Raw genomic sequence first — 16,951 nt, 5'->3', positions numbered from 1 at the left:
TAATTAAAATGAACATTATTAACTCTGCAATTATAAGACTGGGAATCCACTTATCTGTTAGGATTTAAAGCCTTCAAAAGGAGAAATAGACAATTATATTGTACCTAATTTCAGGGAAAAGCCATATACTGTTAACCAGGTGTGATCAGATCTATTACATGCCAGTGATTTTTACCCCAAGCCACAGACAAATGCATTCAAATTAGACCTTTCCTGTCTGTAGAGGTGTTTTACATTGCAGTATGTCATGCAAACATATGTTTTTAAAAGCCTTAACTGTATTATAAAAAAAATAAATCCAGAAACACTTCATTTATAAAAACACTCATTTGCATAGCAGTCCAAATTATTACTGTAAATTACATAGGCTGTACTATATTCAGCCTAAGTGAATCATTCATGTAAAACCTGTAGGAGGAATCTTTTATGAAAACAAAGCCAACACCATTTAAGTTATTACAAAACCCCAACATTTTAATCTTCAAGACTTTTCAAACATTATTGCAATACATTTGTGGGAAAATATGTTACTTCTTAGAAAGATTAAATATATGAAAACAAATTTATATCTTTTCCAGTTACAAAGTTTGATTTTTCTTGTTCAGTTCCGCATTGCCAACATGGCATTTATGTCCCAAATAAGATTCCTTAACTGATCCATGATCTGCTTCAGCTGCTGATTCTTCTGTTTCAGTTTCTGTGGGAAGAGTTTATTAGAAGTTTTTTTTTGTGATCAGTTCAAATAGCACATTCAGAAATTCAACAGAAGTTACAATGATATGAAATACTATATGGATCTTTTTCTCAGTTTTTCTGTGAGCAGTATTAGTGGCATAATACATCCTCTTTAAAGCACACTCTAAAAATACAAGAAAGCCTCAAAAGTTAAGGACTGTTGCTAGAGGGGGAATGCTGTTTCTTTACACAGCAGTTTTTTTATCAAAACTTCAAAAACTGGAGGCTTGTGGGGATCGGTCCTTTCCTTCCAAAATTCAAAAGATAGCACTAGGTGGGAAGAAAGAATTCAGGGAACAGGTAAATTTATGTGAATGTATGTTGTATAACTTGGGTGCACAGAAAAATGAAGGATTAAGAGTAGAAGTTTGAACAAAGCACCAGGTACAGGTGAAGCCCATCAAGCTTTTCCAGCCCTTCTGCTTATGTAGGTCAACCCTGATGTGCTAAGGGCTCCTGTCTTGAAACAGATATTCTCAAGCATGTTGAATTCTTCAAAATTATGTATTTGTTTTTGCAAACTGCAGAAGCATTTGAAAGAGCAGCAGAACAGCAAACTTGCTTTCATTTGGATACATAACCAGAACTTAAAAATTATGTCTTTACAGAAGATCAGTGCATTAAGATATCACATAATCTCCCTAACCTCTCATGTTTCACAACAACACACATCTTATTGTCTGATTTATTAATTTTCCTGCTCAAATCAAAGTTGTCAAGAACTAAGTTACAGTGTATTGTTAACAACAACCTGTGTCCTTCATTTCATTCTGATTTGATGTCAGCCTTCTCACATTAGATATCAAACTACTTATTAGGGAAGTCCAGAGTTCCAAGTAAAGTGAAAGCACAGGAAAGACTTGCTACTGTCAAAAGAGGACAAACTATTCAAAATGTTTCAGGTTTGACGTAACTTTGCTATTTGCACTACACAAATGGCAATGCATTAAAATGGTGACTCAGGTCAGTAATGACCAAAGTAACTGGAACAGTGATAAAAGGAAGCAACAAAAGAAGCTATATCCTGAAAATCAGTGTCCTGAATTTTGATGTGGACAAAACACCAGTATTTTTAAGTTGACACTCAAGTCCAGACTCCTAAGAAGGATGTAAAAACAGATGTTCATGCACACTAACTCAGAATTTCGAATCAAGCATTTGACAGACTAAAAAGTATTTTAAAGATAACTACGTGCATTTATCTAATGCTTCTTTATTTTCTGTTTGCTAATCCAAGACTTCACAATATACAGCAGAGATCCAAGTCCTAAAGAGAGAAACTGACATGCACGTAGTTACCATAGCATCCAAATGACAGAACCACAAGCATCTCCCTACAAGAGCTCATAGAGTAAGATCTTGATGCTTGAAAAAGCACAAGAGGGATAAGTATGTTCCTACCTGTACCATTTTTAAACATATTTGTTTGCCATTCTCAACATTAAATCTTAAAGAAATCAATGAATGTTACATCAAACTACTAGTTTAATGCAAGCTGTGACTCACTGATACCGAGGACATGCCATTTCACAATTTTTCAAAGCCTTCATCGATAGAAATGAAGGCTGAACAGTCAGTGATGGTTATTCAAGTTGCAGAAAGAACCATTAATCTCCGATATGCAGATAGTGTTCTCTCTCCATCCATGTCTAATTGTACCGTTAAATACTGTTACTAGGTATGCTCACACAAACTTTACATAAGTTATGCCCAAAAGACTCATTCTCTAAGACTGTTTTCATTTCTTGTGCAAGTGTTATGAAACTCTAAATTGCTTGATCTTTACTTGATGCTAGACAGGGGAACCTTCAAATTGGATTTCATTTGTTTTCAAAGTATGTGTAAAGACAAGAAGTACACAATTGTTACTTTATTTATCTGAAGATAATTTTAGATCCTTGTCTTCAGTGAAGAGCTATTTTCTTAGCTCTTCTATTCTACTTTTTCAAGAGACAGAAAATCATCTAAGATGAAGCACCATCTCTGCATTGCTACGCTGAAAAAAGAATAAAGAGAGGGGAAAAATCCACTTCAGAGCGTATGATCTCCTAATTGAAATGCATATAGTGATCTTTTGTTACCAGTCTCTGACACTGGTCCACACCACAAAGTACTACATAATTCATATGTTCTGCACGACTGTCAGTGCCAGCCTCTGCTTAAGACTTTACTGAGCCAGTAAGAACATCTCAACTCAGGTCTAACCAGGTGAAATGGCCTTCTTGGGAAATGGGCAAGTTCTGTAAACTGCTTCTGTAGCAATGACAAATTTTTGTTTGAACGGATTGCTTACAATTTGTCTCCCACTCTTTCCTCCTTCTACTGAAATGACTTAGTTGAACTCTGGACTGCTTCTCAGGATTAATAGTTGTATGAAACAAGAAAAGGTTCTTAATCCTACATATATGCTACAGCTTCTGACTTTATCTGTTTTAAGATAGCACAGGAAAATTATCTTACATCAGGCAGTTTATATATAATGAGTTTAAGAGATCTAAATTCACCTTACATCTAACAGACATGTTTCTGTTAGGCCCTCTCTGTCAGACAAGTGATCTGACCTAAAACCAATCCTAAGGCATCTTCTTTGGTGATATTAATTTTCAATGTAATTAACTATCCATTTTGATTGACACTGCAAGTACTACGGCCAGCATGATGAAGCTGGCAAGGACTGCACCTTCCAGTAACTAACGAGACCTTAATAGGCTTAGGTCAGGTAGGACATTTATGAAAACATGTACAGAAGCACAAAACCTACATAAATGAAACAAAGTGGGAGAACCATTACATACATCCAGAAAATAGCTGTCTTTCGAGGAACATGCCATAAAGAACTTGACATGTTTCATAAAGATTCGGATTCAGTAGGACACAGAATTTCAACTTTGACTGAAATCTGTTTTTGACTTAAACTCATTTCTGGTTCACTTTCATTTCATTTGAAATTGGTGCAATCCACAACTTTCCTTTGCACACCATTCCCATCGCTCTCCTCATCTTAAACTCATCTATCTTTCACATTTTAACATCACTATGAGTCATTATTCTGCACTCAATCCATCTGTTAAATGTCCCTTCTTCAGGCAAAGATAATAGTGTAAACACTGTGGAAGAATAAGCTTATATTCCAACTGATGTCTGTAAAAACATCAGAAGTACTTGCCTTTGTTGTACAGACACTTCCTCTACTTAAGAAAAAATAAGAAAAAGAGGTGTTTCCATCCTGAAAATCTAATATAAAAGACCATTCTCCTGAATGCTGTGCCAGCTATAATTTTGACTTGCTCTGTTTGAGACCTGCAACAGTACAGGCCAGAATTACATCTAAGTCTAATAAAACATTAAATATTAATAACAGTATTACCTTTACTTGCATAAACCTCAGCAAAATTAAAACAATTATGTTTACTTTGTTGATGATGGCTCTACTGCAGAGAAAACTTGCATCATCTTCTCCATAAGCATGTTACTCCTCCTGACTGTTAAGCTGCTCTAGGAAGAGATTATTGAAAGTCTTATGAAGGTGACAATGGCCTCTGCTTTTCTATGTAAATCAAACATGAGATTTCTACAGAAAAACAATGTTTGTGAGAGGCAAGAAAAAGTAAAGCCTGACCTGGCAATTTACACTGTTTGGGTTTTTTTTTTGTGGGTGTTTGTTTTTTTGTGGGTTTTTTTGTTTGTTTGTTTTGGTTTGGTTTGGTTTTTTTTTGTTTTTTGAGTCCTTCATAATGAAATCTGAAGTAAGGAGATGGAAAAAAATCTTATCTTTTTTATTTTTTCCTTTCAGTTTTAAAGTCATAGGACTTACAATGTTATATGCAAACAGCAGGGAAAAAAATAGAAAAAATGCCTCAACACTTTGCTCAAACTCTTAAAACTGCCAGGTGATGTTCTAATTTACAGCTACTCAGTTGATACCAAGGCCCACTTTCCATCATAATAAATTCACATACCCATCTATTTATAATATTTTATAAAAATGGATAAAAAGTATTAATCACTAATACACTAAATGCTGTATAATTGAACATGAGCACACTTACTGTTCAATAACTACAGGTTTTCCTGACATCATTCACAGGCATAATTGTTCTACCCTTACTGGAAATGAGAAACTGGATTTTCTGTCTCCCTCCTCATCTGATAGCTGAGAGGAAAACTGCTCCTTCTGCATGCATAACTCTTTGTTCCTGAAATGAGCAGAGGCACCAGTGACAGCCTGTGCTCTACTGCATGCTCAATACTTTTCACGTATTGAACCAGACAGCAATTGCATGTATCCACTGCTCTGTTGTTCAAAGAGGAATAAGTGTGTTCATTAAAACAGATGAATGTTTTCTTCAAAGCAATTTATCATTCAGCGATGAAGTCTGAGGTCTTATTTACTGAGTACCCTTTAAGCTATGTAGCTTGTAATGGAATTATCCATTCCCCAAGGTGCCTCTTCACCACACTTCTCAGCATTACATCCTCATTCTTAACATGAAAATCACACAGATGTATGATTCTCCATTACAGATAGCAAACTAAGTCACAGGAACACTATGGATAAAACTGGAGTGCCCACTAACTTTGCCCAGAGACATCTAACATTCAAGCCCATCACTCAACTTCGTGTTTTTACAGATTCCCACATATTCCAAGGATAGCTATCACCACCCATAAGTGGAAGCATGAACAACTACCACAGACATTTTGTGTTAGACAAGGATAAAAATCCAGTTCAAGAGCAGCCTTCATTACTCATTACTCAGAGTAAATCCTTCCTTCTTGTTCCCAAATTCCTGCTTATTCAATATCCTCAATGTAAGTTTCACAATACATAAAACAGGATTCATATAATCTTATTTATCATGATACTGATTCAATCTAAACAGTGCCTTGTCTGCAACAAAAGTGGAACAGCTCAAGGACTCTTCCAGAAAAGCAAGGGGTGGGGTTGAGAGGAACCAAACGTGATAATGTAATAAAGGTTGTAAAATATGCATTTATACAAAGGCAAAATAGGACAATTGAGATTGTACAGACAGCTTTAAGCTTGGTGTTTCCTAACCCTTCCCAACTTTGTAATCATGATATTGATATAGGAAGCTTCATGAAAAACTCAGCATGCAACACTTTATATGAAACTGAAAAGGAAGTATTTTGTTATATGTAATAAAATGCATCTGAGTGCTGAGACCTGGCTGATGACACTGCAGACCACTTTACATCATTTTCTACTGGAGATGGGAAGAGGCTCCTGATGAAAAAGGAAACATCTCAACTCATCTTCAGGAAAAGCAAGGAGGGGGATGCAGAAACTATGGGAACTACAGGCTGGTCAGCCTAACCCCTGATCCCAGAAAGACTATGCAGCAAATCCTTCTGGAAATCATATCCATTCACATGAATGATAAGATGACTAGAAACAGTCATCCTGGATTTACCAAAGATGTGTTGTGCCTGACCAACATGATAGCCTTTTATTGAGAACTGACTGGCTGTGTGGCCAAGGGGAGGTCAGGGGATTTTCTTTACTTTCATATTAGTCAGGCTTTTGACAGTCTCTCATAGTATCCTTGCAGCCAAACTGGAAAGATGTGGATTATAAGGCTGATGAAAAACTGGCTAGACTACTGGATTCTAATTGTTGTGATCATCAGTATTAAGATCAAGCAGCAGCTGGTCACTCTTTCTCAAGACTGATACTACGGTCAATATTCCTAATATCCTTAATGCCTTATCCACACAGTATCAACTTTGTGGACAATACCAAACTGGGGAGAGTGGTCAATGTACTCAGTGGTAGGATGTTCAATTCACAGGGGCCTCAGCAGGTGGGAAAGGCAGGCCAACACCCATCTCTGGAACTTCACTTAAAGCAACATCCAACCTTGAAACCAGAATAAACTCGCACAACAGCACAGCCAGAAGGCTGACTGAATAGAAAACAAATTTGCAGAAAAGGACCTGAGGTCCTTTTTGAAACTTCCTGACAAGTTGAACATGTATCAGCAGTGGATCTTTCTGCAACAACAAAGACTAACCGCACACTGCGCTGTATTAGCAAGAACCTATCAGGTCAAGTGAAATTGTTATTCTCCTCGATTTGTCTCTGGAGAACAACTGTCCAATTTGGGGCTCAATACAAAACACTAACATACTGGAGAATGTCTAGTGGAAAGCCACCAACAAGATTAAAGCTATACTGGTTCAGTCTCAAAGAAGGCTAAGGCAGGATTGTGATGCTGTCTTCAGCTACCTAATAAAGATCATAGAAGAGACACAGATGGACTCTTCTTGAATGTACACAGCAAACGGATGAGGGGCAGTGGACACAAATTACAACTAAGAAAATTCCAATGTAACATTAGGAAAACTTTCACAGTGAAAGTCAGCACTGAAGGAGGGCTCAGAAATGATAGAATTTCCATCCTTACAGGTATTCAAAATGCTACTGGATACAAGCTGGAGCAACTGGATCTAACTTTGGTGCTTGGCCCTGCTTTGAGCTGGGGGTTGAATCAGATAATTTCCAGACCTCTCACTGAGCCTAAGTTCCTCTATGATTCTACCACTACAGACAGCCAGTCTGGGTACCCAAAACAGGGTGGAACTACCCCCAGCACAGATTAATTTGCTAACAAGGTGTTCAAACAAACAAGTCTTCCCCTTTTGTTAAAATATTCCTTGGTGCACATTCATATTTTGGGTTAAAAAAAAGACTCTACAAATACAAAACAAATTAAAAATGCATGCAAACAGCATGAATGATAGTTTAAAAGGAATGCAGGTTTTCAGTATAGTCAAAAGTAGTTTTCAGGTAAAGCTCTCCGAAGAGGAAGACTAATTGTAAACTGCTGTCATTTTAAGGACTACTTGTCTAAAAAACATCAGCTAAAGCACACCATGGCTGTGTTATTAAAAAAGGACAGAGTTACACTTGCAACAGCTTAACTTAAAAGCCTGTCATATGTATTGCCTTTTCCTCTCTTAGAAAGATCACTGTTAACCAGTTAGCAAAGATTAATTAAGAATATCAAACACAACTGTTTTCTAAAAGGTCACCTGGAACATCCTAATGCTGTTTTACATCATTTAATTTTCACCCAAATATATAGAGTCTACTAACTATAAGATGTTTTTCTTAAGTACTTCATTTGAAACCAGACCTACAGCATCTAACAAAACAAAGCTGTACTTGCTCCACTGCTAAAAACAAGCAGTAAAGAAAACTGCTGACAAGGCAGCAACAGAGATGAAAGTGTTCTTGGTCTGTGATTTGATATTTCCCATCTTAAGTCCTGTCAAATGTACTACAAGACCATGGACCCAAGGTGAACCTGTCATCTTGAAAATATTACAGAAGTTGTTATACTTAGAAGGTAAAAAAACCTTGTAGATAGAACATTAAAGACTCAAAAAAATATGAAGACAAGCAAGGAAATTCTGATAACAGCTTCCAATTGTTGCAAATAGTAATTACGTTCAGTGAAAACTGGGTCACGACTTGTATTAGTAGACCAATGCAGTTGCTAAACTGATTCTGGAACAGTAAATTATTTATTCCAGAGAAGAGTCAACAACCTCAACAATTTACAATCTCAGAAAGCAAATAGATAAAATCAATAAGCAAGACTTTTGGGAACTCCAGGAGAGAATTGTTTGGTACAATAGGTAGAGGTAGTCAGTGCTCAATGAATTGTTTGTTCGGTTGTTTTAACAGTGTAATAACAGTGCACTCTTCTTAGTGCTGGCAAAGATCCCTTTTGTTTTTAAGCTTAATAGTTTTTATTTAAACCTATGGTTGCTAAATATTACTGAATTGCCAGGACAGAAATTCATTACCTTGTAAACTGATCTATATTTTAAATTAATGGACAAGTACTTCTTAACCAAGGTGAATGCATTAAACTTTCTAACCTAAAAGATAAGCCTAATTTAGCAGAATAAATAAATAAGACCAAAAGACAGTATGAGAGAGATGGTGAGTATAGGAGATACATAACAGTCTGCGCCTTCTCCACTGAGGATGCTCCTTTTTCCGGACAACTGCGGTGGCAAAGCAGAGCTGCTATGTTTCAAGTCAGGGTTCCTGGAAGAAGGGATGTTTTTGTGTGAGAATATATGTGATCCAGAAAGTTTATATGATCTACTTCTTTTGGCTGTGTTCCATACTACAAGACAGTCAGTGTCTTTTACATACATCCAGAGCCACTAAAGAGATCAGACTGGCTGGGATATCACACCAAGGGCAAAATCAAGAGACCCATGAAAGGTCTAAGAATTCAAATGTCACAGTAGTGTCAAAGTAGTGGGTTAGTGCAATAATGTGATTTTTGGTACCAGCAACATTCAAAACTGAGCTGAAAGAAGAAAAGATAGTGGGTCAAGAATATAAAAAACTTCTTCATCTGTCATGGTTTCCCCATCACAGCATCTTCATCAGCATCTTGTATTACTGAAATTTTACTAAAATAAATGAAGCAAAATTGAGTTGACGATGGACATTATGTACTACAGAGGATTGAAAAGCTGTCACAAGTGCCAGCTAAGAACTGGAGAGGGCTATCTGAGTCCTCAGCAGCCAGTGCCAAAAATTAGACCAATTAACCAGATTAGAGTGGTTTTTCTTCAAAAAAATAATAATTTTTTTATTTCTTGTTGTAAAAACCCCAAATATTTCCCATTCTGTAATGTATTAGAATTTAAACTTTGAAACTGTGGTTTCAAATCCACTTTGGTAGTGGATGTGCTTACACAGATGGAGATATAAAATAATAAATTCAGTGCACTTTCAAAACAAGAAGTTTAAATTTCTTTTGCAGCAGTTAGAAATATTTGTCCACAAAAATACTGGAGAAAGTTCAACTATCTTCTGAAGATTTACTGTGGAAAATCTGGAAACTAGATCTAGACAATGTGTGTTCACAGCCCAGAAAGCCAACCGTTATCCTGGGCTACATCAAGAGCAGTGTGACCAGCAGGTCAAGGGAGGTGGTTTTCCCCCCTCTACTCCACTCTCTTGAGACCCCACCTGCAATGCTGTGTCCACCTCTGCGGCCACCAGCACAAGAAGGTCGTGGACCTGCTTAAAGCATGTCCAGAGTAGGCCATGAAGATGATCCGAGGGCTGGAGCACCTCCCCTGTGAGGATAGGCTGAGAAAGTTAGGGACTCTATCAGGGAGTATAGTGATAGGACAAGGGGTAATGATTTTAAATGGTAAGAGGGTAGATTTAGATTAGCTATAAGGAAGAGATTCTTTACTGTGAGGTACTAGAACAGGTTGCCCAGAAAAGCTGTGGATGTCCCCTCCCTGGAAATGTCCCAGACCAGAGCAGGTGACTGCACCCAAAGGAGGTCAAGACTCTGCGGGGAGAAGCAGCCCCACTGTTGTAGTTCAGCACTGGGAAGATTGGAACATGCAGAGGAGACCCACACTGGGAGGGACTCATGTTAGGACATCTCATAGGGAACCATACTGGAAGAGGGGACAAATGCCAGAATTTCTGCCCCACCCAAGGTGGAAGAAGTGGCTGAACTGACTGCATCCCCCATTCCCTGCCCTCTGCACCACTGGAGGTGGAGAGGTAGAGATAGCGGGAGAAAAGCTGAGCCCCGGAAGGGAGGGATGGGGAAGGTGTTTCTAAGATGTGGTAATGCTTCCCACTGTCCTACTCTGTCTGTTAAGTGTTGTTGTTGTTAGTGTCTGTATTAAATTTATGTTATTTTATATTTCCCCTAACAAGTCTGTCTTTTGCCCATGACCATAATGGGTCAGTCATCCCTCTCTGTTCTTTTTTTGATTCCTAAGCGCTAAGGGGGAATGAGCAGCTGCGTGGTGCTCAGTTCACCTCTGGGCTCGAACCACAACAGCTTTGAGCAACCTGTTGTAGTGGAAGATGTCCCTGCCCATGGCAGGGGGGTTGGAAATAGATGACCGTTAAGGTCCCTTCCAACCCAAACCATTCTGTGATTCTACAATGATTTAAGTGTAAGTACAGGATTTCAGACCAGATTTAAGTGAATGTCTGCATATATTCTTAATTACAAATTTGCTACCATTTGTAATTATTGCTGTAACACCATTAACCTCTTCAAGGTTTAGAACTCATCGTAAACATTTCTGAAATTTTCTTCACAAGATCACACCAAGGAGGTCTAAAAGCATATTAGCATACAAGTACAACAAGGGCAAAAATATGTCATAAAACTATCAAAACCACAGCAAATATAGACAGTTAAGCTTATTAACACTTAAAGATTGCAAATAAATGTGCATAAATTCACAGTACAACATTACATACAATATAATATATACAACCCTGCTACATCAGCACTAAACAGAAAGAATACAACAGGACAGCTGACAACTGCTTTTCTCTAAATTCATGTAGCCCCCATTTTCTCCTGTACAATATGCATGCTTTTTTTTTTTTTTTACATAAATGCATTATGAAAAATTCGGTACATCTCTAATTGTTGAAGACAAATTAAAATATCAAAAATATTTTAAAAGCTGAAAATCCACCAATTATTCTCTCCATAAAGAAATATTTTACTAATGTAATTCCTTTGTTTGGTTATTTTTGTAGATAATGCCTCCTTTTTACTAAGCATTTATGGATATTACAGCTGCAGAAATATTTCATTATTCCCACCTTTGTACTTTACAGATTGAAGAAACAATATTCAAAATTGTGGTCTGACAATCTCAATATTATATTATCATTTACTACAGCATATTTATTTTTAGATTTGAATCCATCTTTAGTAATTGTACTCAATTGCATACTGCCACTCAAACTGAAATTTTAACAGCATCTTTATCCTACCTAGTATATTTTTTTCTAAATGTGTCAAGATTCAATAAATGTTACATTTAACAAAAGGAATGGTCTTCCTCAAACTGTCAAAATACAGAAAGTAGACCTGAAAATCTTTACTGACTCACATCACTGTGATAATATTTACACATCTGATGTTCAAAACTCATTTTTTTAATGCCTAAGGTAAGTTTTGACGAGAAGGAAGTTCAACCGGCACCTTACCTCAATCTGTACTGCTGATATCTAGTGACTTAAGCATAAACATAATACATGGTATTCAAAAGAATATATATCGATTTAAAAAGAGGCACAAGTTAAAACTGTCAGGAAACCTAAATTCTGCAGTCAGAGGTACAGCTAAAAAAAATAAAAGGCAATTCTGAAATAGTTACATGCAAGAAGTATTTATTACTAAGTTTGATGGTAGTCATCACACATGCTGCATTTAGTACAGCAATCTAGAAATTTAAGCTTTGGAATGACAAAGTGACAGTTTTATGCAAATTAATTTCAAATTTGTTACCTTATTTACTTCCATGATTTCCCTTCTCTCTTCACTAGCAAAACGAAGCTGACTTGCAGCACTACGATCATCATGCTTGGAGCCATCTTCTTCAACATATGGAATAAGTTGCTGTGAAGACAAGAAACATTAGCTAAAAATTTAATTTAAAAAAAGGAAAAAAAAGAAGAAAAAAAGAAGAAAAAAAGAAACTGAAAACAGGAGATACAGGAGATACATAAGGTATTACCATTTTCTCCAGAAGTTCAAACTTCCCAGGAGGAAGTGGAGACAGGCTTACTTCATCACCTCAAACCCAAAGGCCTTGTAATGACCTCAGTTTGTTCTCAGGGAAAACGATGTGCTTCAAAAAGACACAATCCCACATATTACCATGCCTAGACCTAAGCAATTTCACAACTGCAGGCAGAACTCAGTCTTTATATGTTAAGATGTTTATCACAGGTAATCCTTGTATTCTTCAATGCTGTAGATTGTGATTTTAAAATTTACTATTCCACACTATGAAATACAACACATATGAAGTTATCATTACTATAAAGTATTTCAGTGATATACTAAAAATAATTATGACCGGCTTTACACAGCTACTTGGTTAATACCCTAATTATGACTTGCTATTTTAGTGGGCCTCTGTTTGGCTATACTGAAGACCAGGCTCACAGTTACCTAATAGGAGTTTTTCCTGTAAGAATTCTCCCACTGTAATCTCCTCAAGCACATAGTGTACTACCTTTTTTGTAAGCTACAAAGCCAAAAGTCTTTGGTAAAGAGTTTATAAATGAGAATTAATGTATGTTCCCTTCTTAGAAAATCAGTTAATAGATAAAAAACAAATACATATTTTTGTGTCAGAACACTCCCAAGCTACTAACAGCTTATTCAAAAATAATTACAAGCTTTAACATTTACATCCACAAAGTCTATGATCTATTGTTGATTTTTCTGTCCTGAACTGAAAAAAGCTAATGTTGATAGCAAAATTACATCCTTGTTCACATACACATTACAGACAAATGAAAGACTAGCAATTGATGCAAATGAACAAGACGACACTAGTTTAAAAGTCTGGGAGAAACTTGCTCATCACGTGTATTACTTGTTACTTTGGTTGGGGTGTAATATTATGAAGCATTTGGCAGCATCCTTCAGCATTCTGATGGAAAACTTACTTTGATTTAACCCACTGAAAATTTAATTTCCTTCTATATAAAAATTTTTGAGGGCCATTATTATTAAGATTATCAAAATGTACAAAAATTACCACACTAAACTCTGCCATGAAAACCGTAGTAAAGGTTAACAACTTATTACATTTGCATATCATAAAGCAGAAGTAGTGTGGCTGCTAAATACTCTTGGAAAAAACTCTTCTCTCTGATAGGAAAATAATGTACCACTCAAAGTAGAATATTTCCTTTGAAAACCTCCCCTCTTTCGGAAAAGGTAGTAGAAAAAAAAAACCACAAAGAAAAGCAACCTAACACACAAATGAAGCAGAAAATTGAATGAATTAGAGAACCCTGTAGCCAGATATGTTTCACAATTACTTCATGCCTTGCTATGTTGGTTAACAAAAATTTGACAAGAAAACCTATTATACTGGTAGTAGACATTAATAAAAAATATAAAAACATTTATATCGGTAACAATAGACTAAGAAGTATTAGTAGGTACTGACTTCTCTTGATTGTGTTAAAAAAAGAGATTTGTTGACATTCTTTAAAGATATGGTTAGAATGTCAGTCATTAAATCATGACAGAGACTATTATCGAAAAGCTGAAATAAGAATTTAAGAAAACTGATCCAAGAGGAATGGTGTGTCACTCTCGCTCACCCTAACTAATAAAACATGAGGAGGCAGGCATTCTATTAACTTCAGAGCAGTACAGACCACACAGATAAAAGAAAAAAGAATTCCAACTATCAACACAAAATTCTGCTGTGCATAACGTATCTGTGACACCTTGCATTAAAAAAAAAAAAAGCTTAAAAGGGACTACTCATTTTCTCTGTGGAGATTCTTTTCATCCTGTGAAATTTTTTTTTAAAAAGACCAATCCCACCTCATCCCAACTGCATGTGAAAACAAGACACATCAACAGCTTTTAAAGGGGACACAAGTATTCAGCTATTGCACACAAGTCAACAAACCATGAAAAAAGATTTATCCTCAGAATCCAGAGCTCAGTAATTAAAGAACTTCACAGATCTGGTTAATATAGAACTGTAGGAATTAGAAACAATTTATGAGGAAAAGTTTATTAAGGAAAAAATCTGGCCAATCCTCCCTCCTGGAAGGCTTACACTGTTACTTTTCCATTACCACCACACATTCAGATTTGGTTCATACTGACTGAGCAGGTTAAGAGTAGCCAAGTGAGGGAACTGGGGAGGCACAGACTGAAGGCCAAAGCAAAGGAGTAATCATTATTTAGAGAGCTAGGCTGGCAGGTGAGAGCTTAAAGCAGACTTTTTAGCACTATAACAAGCTCTTTAAAAAGCAACAGCTGTCTCTGACCCTTTCTTTTTTTTTTACCTAGGGGAAACAAACAGGTGAATGTACCAAGAAGCCTGAGGGAAAAGGCTAAAATTCTAAATGAAGCTTGATTTCAAAATTGAATCCCTTCCAACTGGTAAGAATTGATGATGTTAATGTGAAAGTTTCACAGTCTTTCAACCAGCTCCAAGTAATAAACAGAATTCAGTCCACTGAACATTTCCAGTCTCACTTAAAACTTGTTTGTTATGAATCTCTTACACCTCACAAGAACAAGAACAGATGATATGCTAAGCAGAGAGTGGTTATTCCGATTTGTAATTTATATATAAAGATACTTACTTCTATGGGAACAGGATCGAGCCCAGCACAGTTTTCATTGCATTTGTCATAGACTAATCTCAGTTTTCTGAAGAGTATTGATAGCTGACGGAGATGTTCCTGCAGCTTTCCCAGTCTGTCTTGATATGTTCCAGTATGATAAGTAACACCATTTGGTAACTTAGAAAACCAAAACCCCAAAATGTTAAAAATATTAAAATAAAGTTTTTGTCACACAAAATAAATAAACTAAATAAGTTTTGTACATTTTAAAATAAGACAACCACACTATTCCCACAGAAATCACTGAAACGTCTATCTTTTTATCAGAAAAAAAACTTTATTTTTCTGCTCATCTGATGTGCTAAATCACTGTTGTCAAACAACTTTATGTATTCTACACCTTGGTCACTTGTCAATCCCTGTGTAACTCTTTTCAGTTAATGTCTTCAAAAAAGCTTAAGCATGGCACTGTTGTTATCTAAGTATTACACATTGAGATGCAACCCCAGGTCACAATTCAGAGACACAATAAAAGTGAACTCAGTTAGCAAACTCTAAGTACATATACCTGTTCCTAAGATAACTACATAAGGAAACTGCCAGAGTCATGAAAATACAGAGGGAATGGGAGTGATTATTTACCTTCTGCTCTCAACAGAGAAACACAACTAAAGTTTGTACATTTTCTCATTAAGTAGCCACAAATAAGGATTACGTCCACTTTCATAACAAAAAGTTCTAGGTGGAAAATAGAACAGATCTGTAAAAATTCCTCTAAAATTACTCCCCAGATGTTAATAAAAACAGAGAAATGTAACTGGCATAAAACCAGACTTCACTATTCATAGACACAGATATTAAGTGTATTTGGAGTACATTCATTGTGGGAAAGAAACATTTCAGCATTTCTGAATGCTCTCTGTCTTCACTTAACGTACAGGAGTAAGCAAATAATAGTAGTAGTGTCCACTTCTCCAATCAATCCCCCTTTTCAAAGCACTTTGATCAAGTTATGTATTTAAATGTCCTAAGCTGCCTCCTGTGACTACATGAACTGGCAGTTGGTGGTAAAAACATGGAGTTTGAAGATCATTGAAAGAAAAAGTTTTTTCTCACCTGCATGTTCCTCAGTAACTGGAAGATTTCCATGGTTCGAAATACAATGTCCTGCACAGTCTCTTGTCCAATTCGACAGAGAGAAGCTGTATTTACCTCCCTAGCTGCCTGAGCCTGTGTCCCTGAGAAAGCACCAGGCGGCATGCCTGCCCCAGCGAGAGGGGGAGTTGACATCTCTTGATGTTAACCGGTCCCACTAAGTCAAACTGCACAACGAAGTTAAGACAGAATGATTAAGCACTTGTTTGAATCTATCATAATAAACTTCGATATGATAGCTATACCATTCCGTTTCCCAATACACGGTGCCACCCCAGCTAAAACTGCTCAACGGACAAAAGACGGCACCGTGCAGTACCCTTTGATTTGGACACCACTCCCTTAACCATTACAGCTTTGCTGGGCAGTGGAACTAGAGGTGCTCCTCACACACCTCCCCTCAGAGCGGTCACCAGCAGGGCCCCTTCCCCGATCTGTGACAAGGGGACACGAAAGGGTCTTTGGCCGAGCTCCAGGACGTAAAATCGCAGACCTGCTCCGGGACCGGCACCTGCCCAACTGTTCCTCCCTCCGCTGCAGGGCGATACCCGAGGCACCGCTTCCTCACCCGGCAGTGCGGGAAGCCAGGGCCCCGGGACCCTGCGGGCCCACCCCAGGCCCACCGGTGCCTCCCCGGCCAGCACGGCCGCCCGAGGAGCCGCGCGGAGATACCGGGACGGGGCGCGACATGCGCTCCGCCCCCAGACCGCGGCGGGGGCCGAGGAGGGGCCGCCGCGGGCCCTCCAGCCCCTCCCTGGAACGCCCAGCTGGTAACGAGGGCACCGCGCTGCCGACATGGGAGGCAACAAGACCCCCGCCGGCACCCCCGGGCGGCGGCCGGTACTCACGGGGGAGCGGGGCGCCGCGTTGCCCTGGAAACGCGCAGGCGGAAGC

At 37.7% G+C, this 16,951-nt stretch overlaps 1 protein-coding gene across 3 annotated transcripts in view; it reads right to left on the bottom strand.

Annotated features, from left to right (window-relative positions):
- Positions 1–453: 453 nt before the first annotated feature.
- Positions 454–16,951, bottom strand: part of MED30 (mediator complex subunit 30) — a 16,600-nt gene continuing 102 nt past the window's right edge. The window contains exons 2-7 of one of the 3 annotated variants that reach the window (XR_003397789.1): positions 16,906–16,951; positions 16,019–16,224; positions 14,921–15,079; positions 12,078–12,188; positions 3,902–4,035; positions 590–697 (exon numbers count right to left, since the gene is read on the bottom strand). Coding sequence is in view for 2 of the 3 variants with exons in the window: in XM_026842761.1 (XP_026698562.1) it covers positions 602–697; positions 12,078–12,188; positions 14,921–15,079; positions 16,019–16,192 (540 nt within the window). In the remaining variant the exon portion in view is untranslated. Of the gene's footprint in view, positions 698–3,901; positions 4,036–12,077; positions 12,189–14,920; positions 15,080–16,018; positions 16,225–16,625; positions 16,752–16,905 lie in introns of those variants that run through there. The other 2 variants (XM_026842761.1, XM_026842762.1) reach the window with 2 other exon arrangements.

This window comes from Athene cunicularia (assembly GCF_003259725.1).
Source record: "Athene cunicularia isolate RWA chromosome 2 unlocalized genomic scaffold, athCun1 chr2_part1, whole genome shotgun sequence".
Lineage (NCBI taxonomy): Eukaryota > Metazoa > Chordata > Aves > Strigiformes > Strigidae > Athene > Athene cunicularia.
Note: the sequence above shows the minus strand (reverse complement) of the source record. Positions and strands in the feature narration are given on the sequence as shown.